This window comes from Leucoraja erinacea, chromosome 11 (genome assembly GCF_028641065.1).
Source record: "Leucoraja erinacea ecotype New England chromosome 11, Leri_hhj_1, whole genome shotgun sequence".
Classification (NCBI taxonomy): domain Eukaryota; kingdom Metazoa; phylum Chordata; class Chondrichthyes; order Rajiformes; family Rajidae; genus Leucoraja; species Leucoraja erinaceus.
The window spans coordinates 2638047-2661561 of NC_073387.1; the positions used below are offsets into that span (position 1 = coordinate 2638047).

The window sequence follows — 23515 nt, forward strand, 5'->3', positions numbered from 1 at the left end:
GTCCACATGATTATGTCATGTGGGATCCATTAAATCTAACCTTAGTAGGTTGTATTTAAAGTAGAAGTCAAGGTAGTGGTGAGGAGCATTATTCAACCTGGAGGGCTGGCCAGTGGTTTTGAACAAGGATTGGTACTGGGACCTCTGTGATGCATTTAATTGCGTTGGATGAAAATGTAAGTGCAATGATTTGTAAGTTTGCAGATGACACAAACAATGGTGGGATTGAATAGTTATGAAGGTATTCAAAGGAGACAAGAAGATATAGATCAGTTTGAATTTTTTTGTGAAGTAATGACAGACAAAACTTAATCTGGGCAACTATGATGTGTTGTATTTTGGGAGATCAAATGTAAAGGGAAAATATACAGTAAAGCAGGACTGTTGGAATATTGATGTTCAGCAGAATCTTGGGAGTTAAGTCTGTAGTTCCCTGAAAGTGGTAACTCAAATTGATAGGGTGTAAAAGAAGGCATATGGCATGCTCTCCTTCATCAGTTGGGGTATTGAGTGTAAAAGTTGGGAAGTCATGATGCACCTGTATAAAACTTGGTTAGTTTATTTGAATATTATGTGAAGTTCTAGTTGCTACATTGCAGGAAGGATGTGGACATTTTGTAGAAGTTGCTCTAGGAGGTTCACCGGGAAGTTGCCTATATTGATTAGCATTAGCTGAATGGAAAGTTGAACAAACCTGGATTGCTTGCAGTCTGAGTGGTGATCTGATAGAAGGACGGTATATAAACTTGAGAGACTTAGAAAGGGTAGATGGTCAGTCTTCCAAGGATGATGATGTCAAATGCTAGAGGGCTTACGTTTAGGAGGGAGGGGAAAATTTAAAGGTGGATTACCAATTAAGCTTTTTTGTGTGGTATATACCAGGGATGTGCTGCCAAGGGAACTGGCGAGGCAGATATGGCAATGTTTAAGAAGCATTTAGGCAGACACGTGAACAGCAGGAAATAGAGGGATGTGGACCTTGTGTAAGCAACTGAGAATAGTTTCAAAGATTCAAAGCTTTAATTCCTAAAATCTAGTGATTAAAATTTGCCTGCACACCAGCCTATGCCAATGTTCTTCTCCCCCTCTTTCACTTAAGCCCCTGTCAAAATATTCTGATAAACTAGAAATACAGAATTTTAGAGTAAAATTAGCAATTTTAATATGGCTTCCCAACTGAATGGATGAGCGCCCTCAGGCCCATAGCGTTACATCAGATGTGTGTTGGGTCATTAATGTGACAATATCAGACACCGTTAACTAAAGAGCATTCCTCTTGCACATTTGTTTGGGTATTGCTTCAACTATTATTAGTGTCCAATGAAGAGGAAAAGTGAAGCAGCATATCGCCTTTTATGCCATCTTCTGTCAACAACCTTAGCATCAATGAAAATTTACATTTGTAAGAGCTTTTGAAAGAACAAATCAATAACAACGTTTGTACTAGCAGGTGAAAGTTTAAAGTAATTGGAGGAAGCACAACAAATTGGTCTGATCTGTTTCATAATGGAAATTTTCAAGAATTAAGGGCCTGTCCCACGGGCATCATTTGCTCGTCATTTACGTGACAGGCCGGCAGTGAGTGTCGTGCAAAAACCGTCTAGCATTATGGCAGTCGCGCGCCAAGTGGCGCCAGTCTCCGTGGCAAGGATTTCCCCAGTGAAAAATTTTCAAAACTTGGAGCGCTTTATACCAGGGTGATCACGTGGTGCGGCACTCAAATGACGCGAGCACGGGCGGCGTGCGGCAGCACATGGTTAGGGACGTTGACGCACGGTGAGGCATAATAAATTAGCATAGGCAATGTTCGTGCGTCACCACGTGCTACACGCACGCCATTAGTACGTCGCCGTGCACAAGGTATACATCACGCACGTGGCGTGCAAGGATTTTGAACATTCCAAAATCCCGGGGCGATAGGGAAGCACCGCGCATCACTGCATACGCCACCACGCCTCACCACACGCCGCGCACACGTCACGATGCACCAACCAATTTTTAGGATGTTTTGCTAATGACGCCCAAGTGGGAACGGCCCTTAAAATTGCAAAGCTATGAAAAAATGTGCATTGTAGAACCAATTAGGAAAACACAGAAAGCAAGTCTTGGAAACCAAGTTTTCATCTCTTACAATGACGTACTCAGGAATGTGTTACAATGGCAATCTCTTGCGGTGCAACTGTCCAACATAGATTACATCGCAAAGTTTTAATCAGTTATCAAGTTGAGGATAGAAGAGCCCTGGTAAGAAGTGTGAAAAGCCTCCTTGATTCGATATATTAATGTATGGTTAATGGTGGTTGTTTTGTTTCCAGGAACACTCTGGCCGGGTATTTCGACTGCAGTTTGATGAATTTCAGATTATCAGTAGTTCCCATGATGACACCATTCTGATCTGGGATTTCTTGAATGTGCCATCGAATAACCAGAATGAAACTCGCTCTCCATCAAGGACGTACACCTATATCTCAAGATAATGAAATAATTGGTCACTACCTGGAGCAGGTACCAATGATTTTCATTGTTTTTAAAGCACGTTCATTCTTGTTGCTCCCCTCAATACAACCTTTGCCACTTGTTTTCTATTTGGCGTCGGCTCACCATTGTCAAAATGAGCCGTTACTATATAGTAATTTTACTAAAGGAACTTGCAAGTAAATTGCTTCTTGTGGAGCAAGTTGAACTGGTGGTCAATGTTTCTCACACTATGACTGCTTTCTATCTGTAACACTTGGTAAATTATGTGCAGTCTTTTCTTTAGAAGAATTTCCCGTACCAGGACTGCATTTCTTTACACAAACTGTATTGCACTCCCACAGAAACCGATCATAGGCTTGGTTCCAATCATATATTTTTCCATAGAAAGTGTAACTTCAATTTTGCAATTTCAGGTCAGTTCTATTTCCCACCTCTTCCTTCCCTGTCAAAGCAATGGTATTCAGATCAAAATATTCTTGATAACTTTGGCCAAGAACAAATTCCCCATTCCTTGCAGTGGAATTCATTTTCATTGCTGTAACCTGATTAAAATTGTTCATATATGCTAACCATAACCTTTTATTCTCCAGCTGGCGATGTATTCTAATGGAAAAATAAAAGGCCTGAATTTCAGTTTTCTCAAGCATATAGTTCTTTGGCTAGTGAAACTCAACAATGAATGGCCAAATAATGGTGCATTTAATTACTGCATTTAATATTTTGTCATTAGTCTTTTGTCATATTCTGATATGATGGAAAGGATACCAGCGTGATTCTGTTTGGAATTGATAAAGTGGCTGAAAGAGTTGTACTATTTGCCATTGAAGAAAAAAATGTTATTGAGTCACTTTGAGGCAGAAATTATTAATATGAAAGTAATTATCAGTAGGGACAGATATCCTTTAGGAGACACGCTCTGTATGGATATTAGTTTATTACCGAGTGCACTGATTGTTATCATTTGTACTGAAAAACCGAAAATCTTTCCTTTGCGTGCTATCCAGTCAAGTCGTACCGTGTGAGTACAATCAAACTTTGCACAAGTACAACAGATAAATAATCAGAACGCAGAATGGCATGCTATAGCAGTATAATATTACAGCTCCAGAGTAAGTGCAGATAAAAAAATTGAAAGGGCTACAACGAGGTAGGCCGGAAGATCGGGATTGCACCTTTAGTTTATAAGAGGTCCATTCAGTAGTGTACAAACAGCAGGGAAGAAGCTTTTGTATCTTTAAATTAGAATAAACAAAAAGTACACTAAGGTTTAATATTTTAAAACAGAAAGATGGCAATAAACTATGAACTTCAATTTCAATGGCTATAATTACCTAGTTGCACAATTACATATTTAACGGGAACACACTGTAACTGCCAAAACACCTCAATGTTCAAACACACTTTGCTGGAACTAAGTAATTCACACAAATGGACTTCAAGCTTCTGAGGGCAGATAACCGAACAGTACTTGGGCAGTTTGTACCCCAGCGGTATGAACATTGACTTCTCTAATTTCAGGTAGTCCCAACTGTCTCCTCCCCTTCTCAGCTCTCCCTCAGCCCTCTGGCTCCTCCTCTTCCTTTCTTCTTCCCCCACCCTCACATCAGTGTGAAGAAGGGTTTTGGCCCTGAAACTTTGCCTATTTCCTTCGCTCCATAGATGCTGCTGCACCCGCTGAGTTTCTACAGCATTTTTGTCTAACTGGGCAAATACCTGTTGTTTCAGTGAGGAATGGCTTCCTGTATACACAAGCAGCAGACTGACGTGACAAGGCAGACTGTGCATTGAATGGAATAAGCCTTTAATGATGTGGTAATACAGGAGATTGCCACTTGATGTCTTCCTTCAACTCCTTATGAAGCTTTTGTTGAGGGCCTATTAAGATAGACATCAATTCTCTTTAATTGTACATTGCCATAACATGCCAGAGCCATTCATTGCTTACCCAAAACAATGCAGATGGTGGAATCTTGAGTAAAAAAACTATGCTAATGGAACTCAGCAATTCAGGTAGTACCTGTGGAAGGAATGGATAGATGACAGTATTGGGACCTTTCAGGCTTGGTTGGGGCTAGACAAAGGTTAGATGTGAAAAGGAATAAAGAGTGTCAAATGAGGAAAGAGGATCAGTGAAATGTAACGCTTTAGGGTAATATATGAGGGGAAGGTTCATGGTTCACATGAGAGGGGATACAGAGGATATTTGCGACTCGAGGTTGGGAGAGGAGGAAGCTAAGTGTACGGAGGAGCAGGGTGACCCTGGGGGGTGGGAGATGGTGGGAAAAGTGTGTGATACTATTGGGAGGAGAACAGGGAAAAGATAAGGTGGGTATTACTAAAACTGGAGAACCCAATATTCATACCTGAAGAAGGCCTCGATCAGAAGCATCACCCATTCCTTCTCTCCAGAGATGCTGCCTGTCCTGTTGAGTTACTCTAGCATTTTGTGTCAGTCTTCAATATTCATACCATTGTGTTGTTGGGTACCCAAGTGGAATATAATTTTATTCTTTGTGTTTATGCATGGCCTCGTTGGCAATTGAGAAGGCCAGGTTTGTGTGGCTTAATTCTGGGAACCTATTCCTCTTGGGTTACTGGAAGAATAGCACCTCGTATTCTACTTGGGTAGCCTACAATCGAACGATATGGACCTTTATATCCATGGCATCCTCCATTGCCAGAGTGGGGCCACATGCAAACTGAATGAACAACACCTCAGTTCGCTTGGATAGCCTACAACCCAACTGTGTGAACACTAAATGTTCCAGTGGCAAGTGATGCACCCCCTTCCGACTCCCACCCTGGTGTGCACACGTTTCTTCCGCCACCTCGGTCAACCTGCTGCTTTCCCCTTCTCTGTACACTGCTGTCCCCAAATCCTCAATTTCCCTTTTGATGTTGGATTAAAGAGGCATCCTTGGGAAGCCGTCACATTTGCTGTTTGTGGAATTGTTTTCACTGTCTACCATTCTTTGCATGTACGTGTTTCCCTATACTTGAAATTTTAACACCTATTATGTACTCCAGTTGGCATAAATGGTTTCTTTATCTAGCCTTTCCATAATATTTTGACTACCTGGCTCGTTAACCTTCCAAATTACAGGCATTTGGCCATAATTTTGTTTTATTTTGACTACCTCAAGGCAATATATCCTGTTTGTACCTTCTTTAAATGATGAGAATGAAAGCTTTACTTTTAACACCCATCTTTGTTATTCATGCCATTCATTTTTTCCCCTTGTCCCCAAGAGTTAATAATGCTACCTGTTTCCTAGATAGACACAAAGTGTTGGAGTAACTCAGCAGGTCAGCCAGCATCTCTGGGGGAAAAAGGATGGGTAATTTTTGGGTCGGGATCCTTCTTCTGACTGAAGGTGTGGGTGAGGGGGGGGGGGTGAGGGGAGTAGATGAGAAGGGGCATTCCCCTGCTTTCACCCATCCTTTTTCCCCAGAGATGCTGCGACCCGCTGAGTAACTTCAGCGCTTTGTGTCTGTCTTTGGTATCAACCAGCATCTGCAGGTCTTTATTTTTCTCGAACTTTCAAAGTTTAAAAAAATACAGTGATTTATAGTTTTGGATGCTGAATTGAAGACCATGTAAATGCGATTGCCCAGATTCTGGCCATTCACTTAATCTATTAATATAGCTTTGAAATTAAATGCTTCCATCTACACTACAACTGTAGCCTATCATGGCTTCCTGTATATATGCACAGAGTGCTTCCCATTAAAACAGGAGCAGTCCACATGGTTCCTTAAACCTTTACTGTTGCCCAATTAAATTATGGCTGATCCTAAATCTCGTCCACTTTCGTAATTGATTCCCATATCGTTGTTATCAGTGTATCCAAAATCTCTCAGTCTTGGGGCGACACAATATTGCAGCGGTAGTTGCTGCCTTACAGCGCCAGAGACCCAGGTTTGATCCTGCCTCGGGCTACTCTCTGAACAGAGTTTTTATGTTCTCCCTGGAACGGTTGAGGTTTCCTCCCACATTCCAAAGGCTTGCAGGTTAATTGGCTTCTGTAAATTGTCCCTAGTGTGTAGGATCGAACTAGTGTGTGGGTGATCGCTGGTTGGCTCAGGCACCAAAGGGCCTGTTTCCACACTGGATCTCTAAACTGAACAGCGTTGCAAACACTCAATGTCTGAGCCCTGTCCCTGTATCTCCTCCCTCACCTCCATCCAGGGACCCCAGCAATCCTTACAAGTGAAACATTCACGTGCATCTCCTCTAACCTCATAGAAACATAGAAAATAGGTGCAGGAGTAGGCCATTCGGCCCTTCGAGCCTGCACCGCTATTCAATATGATCATGGCTGATCATCCAACTCAGTATCCAGTACCTGCCTTCTCTCCATACCCCCTGATCCCTTTAGCCACAAGGGCCACATCTAACTCCCTCTTAAATATAGCCAATGAACTGGCCTCAACTACCTTCTGCGGGAGAGAATTCCAGAGATTCACCACTCTCTGTGTGAAAAAAGTTTTCCTCATCTCGGTCCTAAAAGATTTCCCCCTTATCCTTAAACTGTGACCCCTTGTTCTGGACTTCCCCAACATCGGGAACAATCTTCCTGCATCTAGCCTGTCCAACCCCTTAAGAATTTTGTAAGTTTCTATAAGATCCCCCCTCAATCTTCTAAATTCTAACGAGTACAAACCGAGTCTATCCAGTCTTTCTTCATATGAAAGTCCTGACATCCCAGGAATCAGTCTGGTGAACCTTCTCTGTACTCCCTCTATGGCAAGAATGTCTTTCCTCAGATTAGGAGACCAAAACTGTACGCAATACTCCAGGTGTGGTCTCACCAAGACCCTGTACAACTGCAGTAGAACCTCCCTGCTCCTATACTCAAATCATTTTGCTATGAATGCTAACATACCATTCGCCTTCTTCACTGCCTGCTGCACCTGCATGCCTACTTTTAATGGCTGGTGTACCATGACACCCAGGTCTCGTTGCATCTCCCCCTTTCCTAATCGGCCACCATTCAGATAATATTCCACTTTCCTGTTTTTGCCACCAAAGTGGATAACCTCACATTTATCCACATTATACTGTATCTGCCATGCATTTGCCCACTCACCCAGCCTATCCAAGTCACCTTGCAGCCTCCTAGCATCCTCCTCACAGCTAACACTGCCCCCCAGCTTCGTGTCATCCGCAAACTTGGAGATGTTGCATTCGATTCCCTCGTCCAAATCATTAATATATATCGCAAATAGCTGGGGTCCCAGAACTGAGCCTTGCGGTACCCCACTAGTCACTGCCTGCCATTGTGAAAAGGACCCGTTTACTCCTACTCTTTGCTTCCTGTCTGCCAGCCAGTTCTCTATCCACATCAATACTGAACCCCCAATACCGTGTGCTTTCAGTTTGTATACTAATCTCTTATGTGGGACCTTGTCGAAAGCCTTCTGAAAGTCGAGATATAACACATCCACTGGTTCTCCCATATCCACTCTACTAGTTACATCCTCAAAAAATTCTATAAGATTCGTCAGACATGATTTACCCTTCATAAATCCATGCTGACTTTGTCCAATGATTTCACCACTTTCCAAATGTGCTGCTATCCCATCTTTAATAACTGATTCTAGCAGTTTCCCCACTACTGATGTTAGACTAACTGGTCTGTAATGCCCCGTTTTCTCTCTCCCTCCCTTTTTAAAAAGTGGTGTTACATTAGCTACCCTCCAATCCTCAGGAACTACTCCAGCATCTACTGCATCCACTGTTGCAGATGTGGCCTCCTGAATAACGGTGAGACCAAGCATAGACTCTGCAACCATTTTGCTGAACACTTGCGCTCAGTCCATCAAGGCCTACTGTTGCTAACCATTTTAACTCTTTCCCATTCCCATACTGACAAAGTGAGGTCAAACGCAAACTGGAGGAACAGAACCTCATTTTCTGCTTGGCATAGCTTACAGCACAACGGTATGACGTTGAATTCTCCAATTTTAACTAACCTCTTATCAACCTCCCACCTTGTGCCCCACCTGGACACTCGCCTATCTCTTGCCTTTGTTCCAACCATCTACCTATCAAAACTCCCCCCCTCGCCTATATTGAACTTTTACCTGTCACTCTTTGTCCCTCCTCTATTCTTTTCCAGCATCTTCTCCTACCCCCCCCACCCCCATCATTCTGAAGAAGGGTCTTCATCCGAAAGGAGAAGGGTCTTCACCTAGCCATGTTCTCCAGTGATGCTGCCTTTACTTGCTGAGTTACTCCAAATCTTTGTGTCCTTTTGTTCTTGGAGTTAAGAGATATGGCATGGAAATAATTGAGGAGCCAGCAGAGATGTTTCAGGGCCACAATTTGGAACTTCCTGCAAAATTACGTTACTCGTCCTCCCACAGCGCCTGATATATGTATAGCCTGCCCACAAAAATAGGTTGTCTGCTCCACTGCGAAATTTTCACAATGTATGCCTACTTTGAAGAATTTCTTCTATCTCAGGAGTTCTGCAGCACTCTCTCTCGCTGCTCACCTTCTGTGATTCCACCTGTTCTCCGGCTACCTCTGGTTTCCCTCTCCCCTGACTCTGTGTGAACAAGAGTCTGGACCCGAAACGTCACCTATTCCTTTTCTCCAGAGATGTTGCTTGACCTGCTGAGTTACTCCTGCATTTAGTCTATTTTCAGTGCAACTGGCATCTGCTGTTCCTTCCTACATCTAAAATGAAGTATTTGGGAGGCCGGTGGGATTTGATTACCAGATGTTGTTGGGCTGCAGGCATCTTCTGCCTTGTGGGAACTTGGTTTGTGGCAATATCCGTTGCAACTTACAGAGAAATCTGGTTGAGCTAAATGCCCTGGTTTAATTACATATTGCCCTTGGTTGACCTGCATTATTTAAATATTGTCAGGTGTCAATACTTCCGACTTTGAACTGTTCAGGTTACATACAGTTCTCAGGAATGGAGCCGTGTGGTGACCTGTAGAAGATCTGGAACCTATTTCCCCCTTCTCTGTATCCTGTGGACAAGCTACTTCCAAACAATCTGAGCAAAGTTACTCCAACCTGTGCTGTTGCTGTATTGGTTTCCAAACGGACTTTCCGATTCAGATTCAATTTTAATTGTCATTGTCAGTGTACAGTACAGAGACAACAAAATGCATTTAGCATCTCCCTTGAAGAGCGACATAGCAAACGATTTGAATAAATAAAGTGAACCATTTATCGAAAGACTTGAGACATGAGACTTGAGGCAACTAAAATCTCTGGTTCTGGGAAATAAGGCTTCCTCTATAGGTCATCTCACGCTGCCGATGTCTTCCCATCATTGTCCTGAGGCCACTTCCAGCACTGAGCCTGTAGTCCTATTTGTAGTCCTTTAGAGGCTTATTTGTTCATGGTCTTTGGATTTAAATGACATGCGCAGTAAGAGGCATTTCATCTCTGACCTACAAAAAGAAAAATCTCATCTCACTTTTGTCTTGATTTTCATTTTAATGCTGACTTTCATAACCAACAATAAATGAGTACATTTTCTAGGACATCTTCAAAACTAATGCAATATCAATCCAGCCATTCCAGCAGAAGCCTGGTGTTTCAACAATTGAATTCATAAACTGAGCCATGTTGGCTTGAGAATGTCTGCAGATTGTATTTGCTGTATCTTTAGTGTCTTCTGAAGAGTTATTCTGTGTAGGGTTGATAGAACCACAGAGTGATACAGTGTGGAAACATGTCCTCCGGCCCAACTTGCTCACACCGACCAACATGTCCCATCTTGCTTGTGTTTGGGCCATATCCCTCTAAACCAATCCTATCCATGTACTTGTCTAATTGCTTCTGAAACATTGCAATAGTCCCTGCCTCAACAACCTCATTCCATACACCCGCCACCTTTGCGTGAAAATGTTACCCCTCAGATTCCTATAAAATGTTTCCCCTTTACCTTGCATGGCTAATCTTGTATTGCATGTTCTCATCCAAATCATTGATATAGATGACAAACAGTAATGGGCCCAGCACCGTACCCTAAGGCACACCACTAGTCACAGGCCCCCAGTCCGAGAAGCAACCTTCCACTGTTACCCTCTGCTTCCATAAAGCCAATTTTCTATCCGTTCAGCTATCTCTCCTTGGATCCCATGCGATCTAACCTTCCAGAACAGCCTACCATAAGGAATCTTGTTGAATGCTTTGCTGAAATCCATATATGCAGCCTTTACAGCTCTGCCCTCATCATCCTTTTTGGTCATATCTTCAAAAACCTAGATCAGGTTTGTGAGACATGACCTCCCACGCACAAAGCCATGCTGACTATCCCTAATCAACCCTTGTCTATCTAAATACATGTATATCCTATCCCTCAGAATACTCTCCAGAAACTTTCCAACTACAGATGTAAAGCTCACTCATCTATAGCAGGGTTCTCGCTTAACTTTTTTTCCCTGTTGCCAGCCGGGCAACCTTGGCAGCCTTTTAGGTTGCCAAATGACATTTTAGGTTGTCATTTAAGATGGATTGCATGACGCGTGCTCGGACGAAGTGCGTAGTTACCAGTCAGAATTATGCTCAATGAAGCATTCACATATTTTACTTCGGAGTCACGTGAGTGACTACGTGAAGAACCCCGCTAGGACGCATGCGTGCCATATCGCTACACGCATTGCAACGAGTCACAGCAGGGGGAACGATGTTCCCATTAGCGGCAGAATTTAGAAGCCGGGAACAGCAGGTAAGGAGACTCTGCGTTCTTCCCACTTACTTTACAGGTGGAGGCATGGACAGATCCACGAGAAAGAAGGCTGCGAAAAAGCTGGCGGGGGAGAACCACGGAGTTGCGGGCAGCCAGCAGCAGCCGACGGCACGCCAATCTCCCGTAATGGGAACAGCTGTGCCCGACTTCGCTGCCGCACCGGCCAAATCTACACCACGGCCGGGCGGTAAAGCAAAGTCGTTGACTCCGATGAGTCCGACTTTGAACAGCCATGAGCGGCCAGTGCCCGTGAGCATTGGAGCCGGTAGGAGCGGCTGGGGGAACAGGAGCAGCCGCGAGCGGCCAGTGCCCGTGAGCATTGGAGCCGGTTGGAGCGGCTGCAGGATCAGGAGCAGCCGCGAGTGGCCTGTGCCCGAGAGCATAGGAGCCAGTTGGAGCGGCTGTTGGAGGAAATACTCCAAAGTGGCAGGCTCCGGGAGATGCAGACTAGCCACAGTGGGCAGCTAGTAAGTCCTACAGCAGTACCTCTTGTGGGGCTGTACATTGTTTCTCCCTCATCAGAGGGGAGTACGGGGGGTCAATTCTGGGCTGACCCTGAAGAGGGGTGTGCAGAACATACCCCTAGTGTGCATGGGGTGAAAGAAAACCTATTGGATATGGTGTCCCAGTTTATTCAACCCGACCAAACTGGTCAAAACCTGGAGCCCAAAATAGCTGCAAGTATCGACTACATGTCATTCAACCAGCTACAAGGGACAGGCATTATTGGACATCACGGCAAGACACTTACCACCAGGGAACTGCAAATCACGAAATGTTCCCAGTGTCAACCAGTGCATCTGGAAACATGTCGGGGCATCGATCAGAGCCAGGGACTTGAAAATACAAAAAGCTCTGAAAGTCCTAACAGCGGGAATTACGGCTTTCGCCCGCACATTGAACAAACAAGACATGACACAAGATCACCAAGATGCACTGGCTTTATTTTGCAACTCCCAATACGAGTTAAACAGTATTAAGAAGAGTGCTATCAAACCGGCTTTAGACCCCAAATTTGCAGGCCTCTGCAAACCTGGAACCTCCAAACCACCAATACTACTATTTGGAGGGGACTTATCCAAACAGGTCAAAGAACTTGACGAAGAGGCTAAAACCCTGGGGCTCATAAAAGCAGCGTCCAAAAACTACTTCGGCCAGAAACAGCACCCCTACGCACCCACCAGTCGGCCAAGACAAACTGGAGAAAGCGCAAAGGCCAGGAACACACAACATCGGTCTTTTTTAGGCCATGGCCCAGACCGGCCTTCCTGGAAAATGCGCAAACCCTCAACATCAACCCAACTACAGACCCAGACACCGGCGCCTCAACGTCCACGGAGGATGCCGAAAAAGTAACAAACCTACCACTGGTAACCATGGAGGTAGGTGGGTCTGGTTCCTTACGAATTGAAGGGAGCATGGAGGTTGGTGGGAGATTACAATACTATCTGGATGCATGGAATAAGTTAACTACCGACACTTATATTTTAAGCAGTATCCAGGGTTATACCATAGAATTTATACAAAAACATAACCCTCCAGTTCAGCATGTACCGAACCGAATGTTCGTGCTTACAGGCATAGAAAAATCAAAAGCACATGCTGAACTACAGCGGCTTTATAAAAAAGGAGTAATTGAGAAAACCCAACACGAATCACAGGAATTCGTGTCCAACATCTTTATCAAAAACAAGAAAGATGGTGGTTGCCGCATCATCATCGATTTGACTACTTTGAATACTTTCGTACAATATATTCATTTCAAGATGGAAACCTTTGTTACTGCTAAGCAATTGATTTCCAAAGGTTACTACATGGCAAGCATCGATTTAAAAGATGCTTACTATAGAGTACCCATAAGAGGTGACCACAGATGTTATTTAAAATTCAACTGGATGGGTCAGCACTGGCAATACAGGGCACTCCCTAATGGTCTAACATCAGCCCCCAGGCTGTTCACAAAAATTTTGAAACCAGCCCTAGCGTTTCTGCGGAAACAAAAACACATGGTAATGGCATATCTAGATGACATACTTATTGTGGGCAAAACTTTGGAATTGGCTAAACAAGCGGTAACAGCCACAAAACAATTATTTGAAAAACTGGGGTTTATCATCCATCCAGTTAAGTCTAAATTAATGCCTTCAACCAAAATGGATTATCTGGGGTTCACCATTAACTCAGTTCACATGTCAGTGACTTTGCCGAAAGAAAAGGTTACAGCCTTAATAGAGGCTTGCAGCAAAATCATTGACATCACTAAACCATCCATCAGACTGGTAGCAATAATAATTGGGATAAGTGGCTGCGTTTCCAGCCACACAATTCGGACCTTTACATTATCAAAATTTACAGAGAGCGTTTCCAGCCACACAATTCGGACCTTTACATTATCAAAATTTACAGAGAGCGAAAATAGGAGCACTCAAAATTAATGGTGGTCATTTTGACAGACCAATGAAGCTACCAAACGAAGCCATAATGGAACTAAAATGGTGGGAACATAACATTAGGCATTGTTCCAATCCAATCATTATCAGCAACCAGTCTATGATACTACAAACTGATGCCAGTGCACTTGGTTGGGGTGCTACCAATTCCATCTCCAGCTGTGGAGGGAGATGGAATGCATAGGAGGTATTATTACAAACACTGGGCATAAACTACCAGGAGATGTTAAGTGCATTCCATGGCCTTCCAGAGATATTGTTCTGGGTTATATATCACCAGCATGTTTACAAATTGACAACACCACCGTAGTGGCATATACCAGGGGGGGGCAATCAACAACAGTGCAATTTTGCAACACAATTTGGAAAATGCTGTATTTAGAGAGATATTTGGATATCAGCTACCTACTTACCAGGTATTAACTAAATTTACAGGCAGACTTTGCGTCACGGTATTCAATGATAGTACCGAATGGCCTACTCAACCATGGTTCCCGCTGAAATTCGACATGGTATTAGAACCATATCGATCACTATCGCATCCAGGCTCAATCACCAGTTATCGAATTACTGGTTCATCCCGCAACAAGGGGAAGTTACCCAGATGCATTTTTGCTGCACCTATTAAATTGTAGATTTTTGATTCCCTCCTTTCTACTCATCACCGGGTACTTAAGGAAAATACAACAGTCTGGATATTTTGCATAGTACCCACAGACCTACTCAACCATGGTTCCCGGTGATACTCAAGACATGGTATTAGAAAAGCATCACATCCATCATAGACCTAATTTAACCTCAACCACAGATCAATCAACAGTCCCGTCTGTTCATTCCTATACAAGCCTCCATTTCGATGAGGGGCTCAGTTAGAGTGCCAAAGCACCTCGCTGTACACCTGGGACTGACGGCAAGGAACAGAGATACATTCTGTCGGCCCACACCCAGGTAACCAAAAACTCAGTACTTGGTGTACATAATGAAATCCCCCAAAAGTACTGTCACACAATAAATATGGGATGTGATCAATATACATGACCGTCTGTTCTGGAATTGCTGGCAAGCCTCCATTACAGCTCTTCACCTACGGAAACTGACATGAAAACTGCATGCAGAAGTGCCCTGGTCAACATACAAAGGGCCAGTCGCAGAGCGGCAAACTGTAGGACACACCCCCATGTAACCAAATTTCATGAGGGGAATTTTTGATGCTAATCCCCATCTAGAATTAGGTAAACAGAACAGACGGGGATGCAGGGCTTATACTGAATTCAGGGTCTACACCTACAGATCTGTCCTCTATTGTAACTGACAATGAAAACAGTATTATATGATGGAGTTTGTCAAAGATCATCAGAGGCAAAGAAATGGCACTTTTAATCAGCTACAAACAGCCACACAAAAAAGTGACAGTCCAGACCATCTCGAGATGGCTAAGACGGGTCCTAATAAAGGCTGGAGTAGACACTAACATTTTTAAATCTCACTCCATCAGGGCTGCAGCTACATCGGCAGCTATGAAGTTGGATGTTCCAATGGACCAAATCCTCAAGACAGCAGGATGGTCAACGGAGAGAACTTTCCAACGATTTTATAATAAACCAGTCATTGAACCTGGAACATTTTCAGAAACAATTTTAAGCTCTGTAATATGATTTTACCCCACAAATAGGGGCTATGATTTGGTGTTAATAAATTTATCGTTGTTTTCAATATCGTATTGATGTCTAATGATGTTAATCCTATTCTCCCCATAATCAAGGCAGATGTGATGCATGGACTCGTTTTCCACGGCATGAAATCACAGAGCTTTAAAATCTTTATGTAGTCACTCACGTGACTCCGAAGTAAAATAGTAAGATTAAAGGAGAACTTACCAGTTTGAATTTTGATCGTTATTTTATGAGGAGTAACGTTGAGGGAATACGTGCCCTCCGCTCCCACCCTTGATCATATACTCAACTGGTATCTCTTCTCTAATCTTACTATGTTTAGTCATTACAGTTATCTGTGATTTCACACCGCTGCTTTGAAGAATGACACGCATGCGTCCTGGCGGGGTTCTTCACGTATTCCCTCAACGTTACTCCTCATAAAATAACGATAAAACTTCAAACTGGTAAGTTCTCGTTTAATCTTACTATTATTTCTGCTTCAAATAAAAGTCACAAACTAACATATTCACCAATCAAAACATGATATATACCACAATAACATGCAGCAAAATTATAATATGGTATCTCAACTCTTTTTACATATTGCAATGAATGCAATTTTTATTATTTCTTTCCACTTCCAAACAAAAATGTGGTTGGATTATTCAGCGTTTGATCAACCTGTGTCAATAAATCCTGGACCTTGATAACATATATGCTTAACCATGCACAGTACAGATTGATGCAAGCATGTTTTCTGTGAAGGACTGAAAATTATCATGACATGGCCATAGCATGGGTCGTTATTGCTATTGGTACAGAAACACTCTCGCTTCCCACATAATTTATCCACAACAAAATATACAGGCTGCAAGGAATTTTCTAAAGGCATTTTATGATAATAGCTGTTAAAACTGACTATATCCATCTGATAGGTTAAACGTTACACTAACTAACAAGAGATGGCCAAAGGACATAAATGCAGCAAATGTTTGGTAATTTATTTAAAGGTGTCAAGACGCCACATTACCGGACATTCAGATTAGATGTATGTGGCAATGAAGATACCCAATTTGTAAGCACCATTTTTTTTTCTTAATTGTTGATAAATGCTTTTTCCATCATTCCCACTTCAGAATTAATGTTAAAATTTCAATTGAAATATCTCCTGACTAAATTTGTGATGTATATGACTGACTAGAAGTAAAACCTGGATAAATCCAACGTATAGTTGTGAATGTAGCTCATTAAATAACTACAGTACTGATACTCCATATTAAGAGCATTGATTTGCCATTAAAATGAATTCTGTAATAACGTGTCAGTGACAATCGAACACTGCGGTTTTATTGTTTCACGTGTTCACAATTTAATTAATCCATCTTTATGGATTAAAACAAATAATAACATTGGGAATTAAAACATATTTGATTGCATTCCGTTATCAAACATAGTCAATGTTAGCTCTGAAGACATTTCCAGCACAATTGGGTCGGGGGGGGGAGGGGGGTGTATGAATCGGTGCAGGATGGATAGATGGTGTTAATGGGGGGGGGTGCTTGAGAAGGCAATCGGTGTGGATTGGATGGATTGAGGCAGGGGAATTAGTGCGTGCTGGCTGGAGTAGGTACAATTGTGAGGGGAGAGCACGGGGGATGTCAGCGGGGTTGAATGGGGGGTATCTGTGCAGGATGAATGGGGGGAGCAGTGCAGGATGAAGGGGTGAGCAGTGCAGGGTGGATGGGAAGGGGGGTCAGTACAGGATGAATTGGGGGACCAGTGTAGGATTGATGGGGAGTGGCAGGAGAATCAATGCGAGGTGGCTAGAGATGAATAGATTGGGGGAGTGGGGAGCACAGGGGATGTCAGTGAGGACTGAATAGAGGCAGGAATGGGGATCAGTGCGGGATGGAGAGGAGGGGTCTCAGGATAAGGGGAGTGGAGGGGGCGTGAGAGAGAGAGGAAGGGGCAGAGGAGGTGGGAAGGAAGGCCAGCGCTCCTCGGCCAGCACCTGTCAGGCACGTAAATCGCAACCAAAATATGGAGGAGACAGAATATCTTGGCGGCTGCGCGCGCATGCGCACACTCTCACACGCGCGAGGATTCGGAGGCTTCTGTGAACGGTAATTTCATCTCTACTGTGCCTGTCTCGCCTACAGCCCTGCCTCAATCCAGACATGGCTGTTGGTTAACCTGGCGGGACAGGCAGAGTGAGCTGGGTTTAACGCTGCTTCTCTGCGCTGACTGGGGGCGCCGCGCCCGTTTGACTTCCGACACCTCTGGCCACCCCCGGGGGGGGGCTCTCGGGTGGGGACGGGGATGGTCCAGTGGTTCCGCAGCGATTGCAGCGCCGGAGACCGGGATCGGTCCTGGCTGCGGTGTAGGGCTGTCGAGAGTCTCCCTCCTCCAATCACCGCGCTCTATCCTCAGCCTCCCCCACAGTCCCCCTACTCTACTTCCGCCTCTGACCGACAACTCCCTCCTCCAAGGGTCTGTTTTGAAAGCGCCGTTGGCGGAGTGGCATCAGCGGCCGGAACCGCGGAGTTACTCCAGTTTTTAGTGCCTATCTTTGGTATAAACCAAGTTGCCAAGCTGGGCAAAATGACTCGCCGTTTAGGTTGCCCGGCGGCACTTTGAGTGGTCTGTGGCACCCGGGCAACCGTTAATTTCGAGCCCTGTATAGCTCCCAGCCCTTTCCCTGCAGCCCTTCTTGAATAGAGGCACATTTGCCACCCTCGGTCTTTCGGCATCTTGCTTGTATTTAATGACGACTCGTAAATTGCAGCCAGGGCACCCGCAATTTCCTCTCTAGTTTCCCACAGTGTCCTCGGATATATCTGGATAAGGGCCGGGGAGATTTGTCTACCTTCTTTTTTTTTTTTTTTTTTTAATTTATTAGAAGTAGTGTACATTACAGTGATATAAGCCGAAAATAACATAATACATTTCCTGTACCACTTCATATTTTAAACTTTAAAAAGAAGAAAAGTAAAGAGAGTTAGATAGGATAGTAAGTGCGTGAAAGAGTGAACAGAGACCCTTAGAAATGTAAAACTCGAAAAAGAGTTAAGAAGAAAGCCAAAGAAAAAGAAAGAGAGAAGAAGAGAACAGAAGATATAAAAAAAGTAAAAAAAGATAAAAGGGATATACCTACTTTGTATCTTTACACACCCCTCACCAGGTCCTGAAACCATTTATTTTCAAAGTTATGTTGCACCCTATACTTGTAATGAGTCGATAAATGGAGATCAAATCTTTTGGAAATGGTCTGGTTTACCTGCTAGGAGGAATCTCACGTCTTCCAGGTGACATATTTGAAATCCACATATTTATCGTTGGTGTTGGGGCGTTTTTCCAGAATTTGTATGAGTTTTTTCCCCGTTATTAAACCGTAATTAAGTAAGCTCTTTTGGAACGAGGTCAGCTCAAGGCTGGCTTCCATTGTTCCAAAAATAATCAATTCTGCGTTTGGTTTCAGTTTTATTTTAAATAATTTTGTAGAAATTTCAAAGAATTCATTCCAAAGTTTTTGGATTTTTATACAAAGGGATGTGCTATAGTTGCTTCTTGGGATAGACATTTATCACAGATTGGGGAGACATTTATGTGCATCACGACCTTCAGCACCTCTTCAACCGTAATACTGACTGCTCTGAAGATACATCCCTTGATTGCCCCAAGTTCCTTGGTTCTCCAGTTTTTCTCCATGGTAAAAACAGAGGAGAAATGCTCATTTTATATCATTTTTTTTCATTTATTTAAGACACTGTAAATTTATTCGATATGAATGAGTGCCTCCTGGTCTCACGGTACACTTAGATAAAAGTTCACTGAAGCAGATTGGATGCAGGCCATGGAAGCCGAGTATAGAAGTTGGGACATCATAATGCTGGTAGTGAGATCACACTTGAGATACTGCGTGCAGTTCTGGTTGCCCAGCCATTGGAAGAATGTCAGTAAGGTGGAAAGGATACAGAAGAGATTCATCAGATATTGCCTGGACTTGCAGGCTTGATTTGTAGGGAGACATTCGATAGACTGAGGATTATTTTTCTTAGCGTGGAAGATTGAGGGGCACAGGATCATGACGGGATTGGATAAATTGAATTCTCCCGTCTTTTTCCTCTGCTAAGGATCTTAAACCTGGAGGGCATAGGTTTAAGGTGACGGGGACTTTTTCCACTCTGACTCTAATCCATATCTGGAACAAGCTACCAGAGGAAGCTATAGCAGCATATACAATTACAACTTTTAAAAGACATTCATACATATGTATATGGATAGGAAAGGTTCAGAGCAATATGGGTCAAATGCGGGAAAATTGAACTAACTGAGAATGCTAACTTGGTCAGCATGGGCAAGGTGGTCCGGATGGCATGTTTCCATGCTTTATAGCTCCTTGACTCTGGTTAAAAGATTTGTAAAATATTCAAGAAATGAATATTGAATGGACAGTGTTTCTTTATTTTGCTTTGGAATGGGCCAAGGTTTCCAGGTATTTAAATTGCCTTAAAGAAGTCCATTCTAGTTCTGTGGTCACTTACTCGCCTTTGATCCAGTCGTAGATTAAAGTCCTGTGCTGTCAGTCTCATCACAGTGCTGTGCTTAAAACCTGTTTTAATCTGACACATTGCTGCATTGGTTCCTGAAGCATGGAAGTTTGGGCTAAATTTCCCCAATCCTCACCCCTCGAAGTTTCCTAGTGGAAGGAAGCCAAACCTGATGCATCCTTATTGCTATCTAGACTGTGATCACCAAATAGCAGAAACCAGTGACTGAACCAGGGCCCATTCAACTCTGTATTATACATTACCAGATCAGACATCCGCCAGCTGAGCTAATAGAGTTCCCAAACCAAGTATTTATAAAGAGACACCTGGAGGATGTAACATCTTGTGGTTTCATATCGTGCCCACCCTCCAATCCATTGAATGAGGAATTACTAGAGTGTGGGTGGCAGCTGTAGTTTAAAAAAAAGGTGAAGGTGTATATCTGCACAAAGTTATATCTGTCGGCTCACAGACACTCTTTGTCTCTTGCATAAACATATGACATACATATGTTTATGCATGTTGAGTTCTGTAATGAATTTTTTGAAAGCAAAACTTTGGAGAGGAGTGTACATCCTAATGATATCATCAATCCTGCAATCACTATCCCAGTCAGATTGCACTCTGTCCATTTAAGCTAATTCTAAGCTGGCAAAAGATTTCTCAACATCAAAGTCATCAAGTCAGGAAATGTGTATTTAGGAAACTGGCGTTCCTGACGTATTAGAAGACCTAGGAAATGTTTGTTTTCCAAAAAGGAACAGTCCACTATGATCTGATTATGACTGGGGAGCAGCTGGGAGCACAGTGCTGCACGTAGAGTCCATTATACCCAATACCTCAACTGTTCCGCTTGTCAATTGGGGGTAGAGAGGAGGATATAGTCTTCTGCATTGTAGCGCATCAGTTCAATAAACAAGCAGATGGAAGGACCATTCAGAAGGATGATAACTGGGGAAGAAGCTGTTCCTGGGTCTGGTGTTGTATGCTGTCAATCTTCTGTGCCTTCTGCTTGGGAGCAAGGAGAAGAAGGATTGACCAGGGTGGGGCAAGCCTTTGATTATGTTGGCTGCTTTTCTGATGCAGCATGAAGTGTAGTTGGAGTCAATGGTGAGAAGTCTGGTCTGTATGATTCTCCCCTCTAGGAGAAGATACAAAAGCTTTAAAGCACATGCAACCAGATTCAGAATCAGTCTTTTCCTCGGTGTTAAAAGACTACACGGCAGACCTCTAATAAGCTGAGGGTGTAGTCCTGATCTCCTGACCTACCTCATTACGGCCCTTGTATGTAAATCTGCACAAGTTTCTCTAACTGCTGTAGCATTATATTCTGCAATCTAGTATTTGTCTCTTTGGACTACCTGTTGCATGTGTGTAAGGCTTGATAGTGTTCATACATGCTATTGGAATGGATAGCATGCAAAGTTTTTCACTGTATCTCGATCCTGGGATAAACCAATAGCTAGCAAAGGGTTACATAAAAGGTTTTTGCTCATGGGTCTTAATTTTGGCACAGACTCTGTACAATCATATAGTTCCTTCTATGAAAACAATAAATGTCCAAAAACCCAATGAAGCTTCACTAGGATTTTCACAGTAGTAGCATTGAACAACATATGAGGTGTGTTTGGGTCAGATGATCAAGGGCCTGATGGAAGAGTGAATAATATCTTGAGGAGGGATTTGAGAACTTGGGGTCAGGCAGCTGAAGGCACAATTGCCAAGAGATCTGATAAAAATCAGATGCGGAAGAGGAAGGAACTGGGAGAACTTGGTCATCTAGAGAGGTTGTAAAGTGCAAAGTTACTGTGGAAAGAAAGATGGAACAATAATGTTGCTATCTTTGCGAATGGTAGGTTTTCATAACTTTTTAAGTTTCTTAAGTTAAGTCATCAGAAGGGAGTGATTTGTGACTTAAGCAAACTATTGTGGTTTGCAGCAGAGCCATGCAGCAGGAAAACAGATACTTTGCCCCAACACATCCATGTTGTTCAAGATGCCCATCTAAGCTCGTACCATGTGCCCACAATGAGACCCAATTCCATCTAATCTTTTACTTTCTATGTAAGTGCCCAAATGTTTTATTAAATGTTGTTATTGTACTTGCCACAACCACTTGCTCGTTCCATATACATGTGTGGAAAAAGTTGCCCCTTGGGTTCCTGTTAAATTTTTCCAATCTCACCTTAAACCTGTCCTCTCATTCTTGATTTCCCATAAAATGGGAAAAAAATCTGCAATCATCCTATCTTTACCACTCATGATTGTATACATCTCTATAAGACACCCTCGCAATTTCCTGCGCTCCAAGGAATAAAATCCCAGCCTGCTCAAACATTCCCTATAAACTCAATACTTTGAGTCCTAGCAACATCAGTATAAATCATTCCTACATTCTTTCCAGTTAAAGTGCATCTTTCCTATACAGAGCATTCAGAAAGTATTCAGACCCCTTCACTTTTCCACATTTTGTTACATTACAGCCTTATTCTAAAATTGACTAAATTCATTTTTTTACCCCATAATAAACAGTGAAAACAGGTGTTTAGAATTTTTAGCAAAGTAATTAAAAATAAATAACTGAAATATCACATTTCCATAAGTATTCAGACCCTTCACTCAGTACTTTGTTGAGGCACCTTAATGGCAGTGATTACAGCCTCAAGTCTTGGGTATGATGCTACAAGCTTGGCATCTTGGGTATGACGCTACAAGCTTGGACACCTGTATTTGGGTAATTTCTCCCATTCTTCTCTGCAGATCCTCTCAAGCTCTGTCAGGTTGGATGGGGAGCGTCGATGCACAGCTATTTTCAGGTCCCTCCAGAGATATTTGATCATGTTCAAGTCCGGGCTCTGGCTAGGCCTCTCAAGGACATTCACAGACTTGTCGCGAAGCCACTCCTGCGTTGTCTTGGCTGTGTGCTTAAGGTCGTTGTCCTGTTGGAAGGTGAACCTCTGCCTCAGACTGAGGTCCTGAAGGCTCTGGAGCAGGTTTTCATCAAGGATCTCTCTGTACTTTGTTTTTATATTATGGGGTGTTGTGTGTAAATTGATGATTTTAAAAAATGAATTAACCCATTTTAGAATAAAGCTGTAACGTAACAAAATGTGGAAAACGTGAAGGGGTCTGAATACTTCTGTAGCAGGGTGATCAAAGTTGATACAAGTATAAAATTAAAGATACACTGAGGACAAGAGTTTTTGAGATAAATTGAAGCACTGATGAGGGAAAAGGTTGGCAGTAGCTGAGGGCAAGTAATTGTGAACAGTGTTAGTTTAAAACAGGATGTGAAGTTGCGTGGTCACCTATTAAATGGCTAAGGTGCAAAAGAAGAAGATAGCAGAGGAAGACGCAGCTTCCAATCTAGGCTAATAGAGAAAATAAATCAAGCGTTTTGAAGGTATTTACACTACCGAGATCAGGGCAAAAGCAGTTTGTTTTTTGGTTTTTTTTGTAATTTTTGCTATGGATTGAGATTTCCTGGTAGCCTTGGTCTCGCACAGCATCTATTTGTGTAAGAATGTAAAATTGCCAACAATTGATTATAGAACAGATATTGTGTTGTCTCCAGTCTCTTATCTATTTAAATATCAGTGTTTAGTGTACGGCCCAAGTCCAGGCAAGAAGATCAATTGATCGAAAAAGAGCACAGTATTTTT

At 42.9% G+C, this 23515-nt stretch overlaps 1 protein-coding gene across 3 annotated transcripts in view; it reads left to right on the top strand.

The window, feature by feature from the left end:
* Positions 1 to 23515, top strand: part of LOC129701415 (F-box/WD repeat-containing protein 11) — a 171766-nt gene that overhangs the window by 142533 nt on the left and 5718 nt on the right. For all 3 annotated transcript variants that reach the window (XM_055642568.1, XM_055642569.1, XM_055642570.1), the window contains one exon: positions 2316 to 2505. In XM_055642568.1, coding sequence (XP_055498543.1) covers positions 2316 to 2477 — 162 coding nt within the window. In that variant the 3' untranslated portion in view covers positions 2478 to 2505. The remainder of the gene's footprint in view (positions 1 to 2315; positions 2506 to 23515) is intronic.